Source organism: Dendroctonus ponderosae, unplaced genomic scaffold (assembly GCF_020466585.1).
Source record: "Dendroctonus ponderosae isolate FM_Combo_2020 unplaced genomic scaffold, Dpon_F_20191213v2 Dpon_F_20191213_5, whole genome shotgun sequence".
NCBI lineage: Eukaryota > Metazoa > Arthropoda > Insecta > Coleoptera > Curculionidae > Dendroctonus > Dendroctonus ponderosae.
The window spans coordinates 7,491,171-7,496,995 of NW_026018715.1; the positions used below are offsets into that span (position 1 = coordinate 7,491,171).

At 40.0% G+C, this 5,825-nt stretch overlaps 2 protein-coding genes and 1 long non-coding RNA gene across 5 annotated transcripts in view; 1 reads left to right on the top strand and 2 right to left on the bottom strand.

The window, feature by feature from the left end:
• Nucleotides 1–32: 32 nt before the first annotated feature.
• LOC109537528 lies at nt 33–674 on the bottom strand. Of its 2 annotated transcripts, none has more exons than XR_007281621.1 (3): nt 568–674; nt 267–445; nt 33–162 (listed from the first exon to the last, which is right to left on the bottom strand). It is a non-coding gene; the product is annotated as an uncharacterized LOC109537528 (long non-coding RNA). The 2 variants fall into 2 exon arrangements; XR_007281622.1 differs by lacking the exon at nt 568–674 and adding an exon at nt 508–522.
• Nucleotides 675–1,322: 648 nt separating this feature from the next.
• Nucleotides 1,323–4,585, top strand: LOC125502306 (cullin-4-like; the record flags this gene model as incomplete). The annotated part of the gene is given in 2 exon segments (XM_048666937.1): nt 1,323–2,199; nt 3,590–4,585. A coding segment is annotated over 1 exon segment (615 nt). The 3' UTR covers nt 4,485–4,585.
• LOC109539555 (aminoacyl tRNA synthase complex-interacting multifunctional protein 2) overlaps nt 4,576–5,825 on the bottom strand; it is a 3,615-nt gene continuing 2,365 nt past the window's right edge. For both annotated transcript variants that reach the window (XM_019907368.2, XM_019907367.2), the window contains exons 3-4: nt 5,034–5,268; nt 4,576–4,978 (exon numbers count right to left, since the gene is read on the bottom strand). In XM_019907368.2, coding sequence (XP_019762927.1) covers nt 4,611–4,978; nt 5,034–5,268 — 603 coding nt within the window. In that variant the 3' untranslated portion in view covers nt 4,576–4,610. The remainder of the gene's footprint in view (nt 4,979–5,033; nt 5,269–5,825) is intronic.

Sequence of the window (5,825 nt, forward strand, 5' to 3'; positions counted from 1 at the left end):
TTTGCCAGGATAGACTTTCGCTGGCTTAAATAACCGAGTCTAGCGGACTCGACTTGGCGAAGGACGTGCCTGACTGCCGAAATCTTTTTCACGGGTTTCCTCGTGCCTTAGGATATGATACATCCTCTCGATAGAAGAAGCTATTTTCCTTGGAAGCGGCACCTTGAACAGTTTCGAAATGTATGTAGTATGTGGGGTGAATAATTGTGAATAATTTATGTAGTACTCTTTAAAACAAGACATAAGATAGTCTTATTTAAACATACCTGGAAGGTATTTTGTTGGGAGACAATTTAGTAATAGTCTCCAGTTTGTCTTGAAACACACATCGTGAAAATGTCTGGACACAAATCTTCTACGAAATTTCCATTTTGCCAATAAATGTTCACATGCAGTCCGCCTGATCCAAATGCTTCTCAACTTATCATTTCTAGGAAGTGTACACCTAAAAATATGTTGCTTTTATGTGTTATAATTTAAATACGAAAAATGTATGAGGTATCATACACCATGTTGGCGTCCTCTATCAATCAATATGTAAATAATTCTAGTAATGCTGAAGCTTACCGCTTTGAACATGTATCATCGCACTGAGGTACACAGCAACGTTGAAGAATTGAACTCATTTTTTAAAATTTCATAAAACACTTGTAGAAAGCAAGAAACCATGCCGGCACCACAAAATATTCCCCCAAAATATAGGGGGTATGTTCTGTGTGTATGTTTAGTTGTCTTCATCTATGTTCTGTGCTGTGGTTCTGTGGCCGGTACTAAAGTTGTTTACATCAATGCTATCGATTACATCCACAAAATATCCCAAAAATATATATAGGGGGTATGTTCTGTGATTACATCGATTAGACGCCTTGTCACTCGTAACCTTGAAATTGGAAACTACGCCATAAACTGTACTAGCCCTCCAGGCGATATTATGTGCATTAAATCACTTGACTTAACTGGAAACTGTCCTGTACTCGTCATATTGATGTCTGTTTGGCGTGTGCGAAGCAAGGTGGCGTAACCCTCGGACCAAAAACTTGGTTCCGCGCAAGTCAATATGAGTGAGCCGCCCCATGAGAGTAAGTAAAATAACAGAGACAAGACTTGTCTCTGTAAAATAATTATTATTCTCTATGCGAGGCGCACCGATTCTTGAAGTTCTCGTTCTCGTTCCGGTTCTCGTCTTTATCTATGTTTCTCGAGGAAAAACTTCTCAAACTGTCCGCCAGTTTGACTCTGTTGCTTAACGAAGACGATCCTGAAGTGTCTTTGGAAAGCATGTTTCGCTTAGTGGAGGTCTCGTCTTTATCTATGGTGGAGGTTTTGGTGACGTACCACCGACGGCAAGCTACATTCGACGATTTCAATAAAGCAACTATCGTGTATTACAGCAAGAAATTGGACCAGCTTCTTCAAGGCTCTGATGAAGATTTACTGTACACACTGGTACGACAGATCGATTCAGAACGACTTAAATTTCAAAACAGTCTCAATCACCTGCATGAACTTGTTTAGGAGTATTATTATTTCGCACCCAGCTGTATCCTCCAAAATCACCGCTCAGCTCTTGGGGGCTGTTTCCAAAGAACGTGCTGGTTTTACAGTTGACAAGGATCTCATGGTTTTCATCACAATCATCTTGAGGGACTTTGGCGTATACCGGGGGATTTTTGAGGAGCAACTCTTGATTGATGAGGCTATTTTCAAAAAGAGAGCAGTTTTATCAGCCAGGACAATATGGAAGTCCGCACCTACTTGTGGCATGTGCAGAAGCTAATTCGAGCGGAAGAAACTCGCTCAACAATGGCTCTAAGCGCCTGATGGTAATGCTCTGCAGGAGTTGAAGCTACTTTATCAATTATTCGGCAAAGTGCAAGGAGCGATTAAATGTCTGACTGAAGAATTTGAAAAATACATCCAAAAGCTATGCTTGACCATTGTTGGCAAATCTAGTGAGAAATTCTTGATTCAGGACTTAATCGATCTAAAGAATAAGCTGGATGAAATAGTACTTCAGTGCTTCCAAGCCAATCCCACTTTCAACGACTTGATCAAGAACACCTTCCATAAAACGATTAATACGGAAAGTGGCCAATCTGCCTTATATCTCGCTAGGTATTTTGATGGAAAATTAAGAGCGAAGAATATCACTGAGGAGAATTTGGAGGCCACGTTCAACAAAGGCATGATTATGTTCAGGTAACGATTCGAACAAAGAGAACGAATTTGCTTAATAAGTACCAAATTTTCTATGCCTGCAAGTTATCTTTAGTTGAATAGTTTTTATCAGTTGAACAGACCTCGGGCGTTCAATGGAGTTTTACAAAACGGTCGTGTCTTAATATTGAAGCGGTTTCGCTCTTACCACCGGGAGTAATTACATTATTCACATTTATCTACGCACAAGAAAGGAGTTTTCTTTTGGCAAATATCGTTTAAAGAGTTCATGTAAGTTAGTTAGATAGTTCATGTAAGATAGTTAATTTCACTGATTTGTGTCTCCACAAGGGTCACTGTACATGGTGGTTCGCTTGGGATATTTAATCTTGCACCCTGAAAGTATTAACCCACCGCCACTGCGATGGGTTGATTTTTTATGCAAATTACACCAAGAATATTTATTTGATAAATTGGTTTATCAGTAAAATCTTTCACCATTGAAACAATTCGTTTCCGTTACCTAATCACGGATGTTTTCCGGCCAGAAATATTGTTTTGTCTTTTTGAGGCTCCTTCCGGAACTATGGACTTTTTTTAACTTGCGCGGATTTTGCACTACAGTTTTCAAAATACAATTTCTCAAGAACCAGATGAGATATCAACTTGCAGCTTTCGGCAGATTTTAAAAGAGGCTTTACTTTAATTTTCATGTGGTTGTGGAGATAATCCAGAGAAGAGGTTCTTCGCGAATAATTCCGAAACTTTGGCAGTTTTTTACTTCTCGCGGATTTTGCACTACAGTCTTCACATGTCTATTTTTCACTAACCAGATGAGATAATAACGTGCTGCTTCCAGCAACCCTTAAAAAAGCTTTATTTACATTATCATGTGAATGTGAAGAAAATCCGCAGAAAAGCTTCTTTGAAGAACTTTTGAAGAACAGTTTTTACTTTGCGCAAAGATTGCACAATAGATTGCAGATAGCAAAGGTGAAAAGATCATTGCTCAAAAACCAGATGAGATATCAGCTTTCGACCTCTAGGACTTCTAAAGGAAGCTCCTCTTTAATTATCATGTGAATATGGAGAAAATTGAAGGAAGAGATTCTGCGCAATAAACTCCCGAACTTTGAGTAGTTTTTTACTTCGCGCTCATTTGCACTATAGTCTTCTAAAGGCAATTTTCGGCCGAAGAACCGATGATATATCAACTTGCAGCTTCTAGCAACCCTTAAAGAAAGCTTTGCCTTTATCTCCTGCGATCATTCGCAAGATTATTCCAGATGTACATTTTTTATGAAGTTCGTAGCGATTGTCAGCGAAATATAATCTGCATATGCCTCTACAAAATTCTCATAATTTGCCAGTACCTCTCCGCTCCATTTGCCATGTGCAGGTTTTCATCATTATCTGGTTAATTTTTTTCCAGATTTCTTCAAAGCAAAGACATCTTCGAAGCTTTCTACAGAAAATGCCTATCGAAAAGATTACTATTTGGTAGATCGACCAACCAGGACATTGAACACAGCATAGTTCTGAAAATGAAGAGGAATGCGGTGAAGGTTTTACATCGAAAATCGAAGGAATGCTGCGCGATATGAATCTCAGCAGAGATTAACAGTAACTTCAAAGAGTTTCTATCAAACACCCAGCACAACTTGTTGGACAAATGCGACATTTCAGTACTCACCAGTAGTTTCTGGACCAAGATGACTTCAAATTCCTGCATTATTTTGCCTGATGATCTATTGACCTATCAGGCGATTTTCGCTAAATACTACACGTCCATCCACAGTGGGAGAAAGTTGGATTGGCAACCTCATTTGGGGCATTGCATTCTAAGGGCCACTTTTGGAAGTGCTGTTAAGGAGCTGGTGGTTTCCTTCTTTCAAGCCATCACTTTGCTGTTGTTCCAAGAGAGCAGTCGACTGACCACAGCAGAAATCGAGGAACTCTCCAAAATGGACAGGAAAGACCTGCTGATGACGTTGCATTCACTTTCCTGCGGAAAATACCAAATCCTTGTCAAACATCCTCCAAATGGTTCGGTTACAATGGAAGACTTGTTCGAACTCAACAGGGAGTTCAAGGAAAAGCTGTTTAGGATAAAAATCAACCAGGCACAACTTAAGGAATCAGTAGATGAGGTGAAATGCACTGAAAGGCGAGTTTTGGCGGACAGACAATTTCAAATAGATGCAGCCATAGTGCGGATACTGAAAAGCAGGAAAGTAATCACTCACAATGAACTTGTGAGCGAGTTGTTTATGCTGTTGCATGTACCGATGTGTCCTCAGAATCTGTCTAATTGGGTTGCTGATTGAAAAGGAGTATATTAAAAGTGACTGTAATAATGCCGCTACTTACACGTATGTCGCATAAGCCAGGAAAATGTTTTGTTCAATAAAACCCAACTCAAGTTAAATATAGTTTATTAAAGCTTCAGAATATTAAGAAGCAATCAAGGAGGCACATTTTTGATACCATTTGGTCAAGTTGGGGTTGAGCTCGTTGGAAATCCCACATTGTCTGATAGCTGAGAAGGCAGCCACATCTACTATGCCTGCTTGGTTGCTTCCTGCAATCCACGACGCCTTAGCCAGCGCTTTACTCAGCGACTGAATGATGCCACTTCTTTCCACTTTGGTTTTTGTTCGCACTAGAAGATAGCACTGATCCAAAAGCGAGTCAACTTCGAGCGCATTCGAATCGTTCTCGTACGTCAGTGTGGTTTTCGTTAACCGTGATAGGAATCTTAGAAAATTCACTTCGCCAGATACCACCGTTTGCGACAGTAGGAATTCAGAGTTGGATCCAACTGGAAAATATGTATCATAAATTAAAGACATTGAATGCATTACTAATCTGCTCACTGTTTTTCCAAATAAGTTTCACGTTGACTACTGGCACGCCTGAGGGTGGTTGGAAACTGCTCAGAGACTCCTTCAGACTCTTTACTGCATCGGATAGGGAGACGACTGAGGAATGTACGTAGGAAACGATAACCAAGCCGATTTCGTTCTGAAGTAACCGCTGCACTAGTTGGAGTGCGTATGGTGGACTGGATGGATTGGCGGTGATTACTAAGCTTTCAGGTAATGCCTTAATCTGAAAATTATATTGTGGTTTAACTGGTTAAGAGGGTGTTTTTGTGTAAAAAGTTCAAGGGATGTTGTTTCGAGGACCAAATTGATGGATTATTTAGAAACCAATTCTTGTTCTTGATGTGTTTTAGCTTCTTCGGACGATGTCGATCACATTTTCCAATTTTTGCCTATCTACCAAAGGCATGTTTGCTCATAGTCGTACGTTTTTAGCCAAGAAGAGCGTCTTCTACCCGGGCAACTTTTGTCGATAATATAAGAAGATAAGTTGCTATAATTATAACAACGGGTCATAATGAGCCATTATATACAAAGTATTCCCCCTGCAATAGCAACGTTTGTGCCACTTTCCGTACAACGGCCAGTGGTAGTACGCTTTAAAAATGTATTTCAATCATTAATTAAATTCGTTACCAAACTAACGCCAAACGCGACAAAAAACCAATTTCTGCTCACGAACCACAGACTGAACGCTGACTCCCCTACAATAACTGCAGACGGCCAAACGACACAACCGAAAAACGACGTAAGGTACCTTGGAATCACAATCGACCACAAACT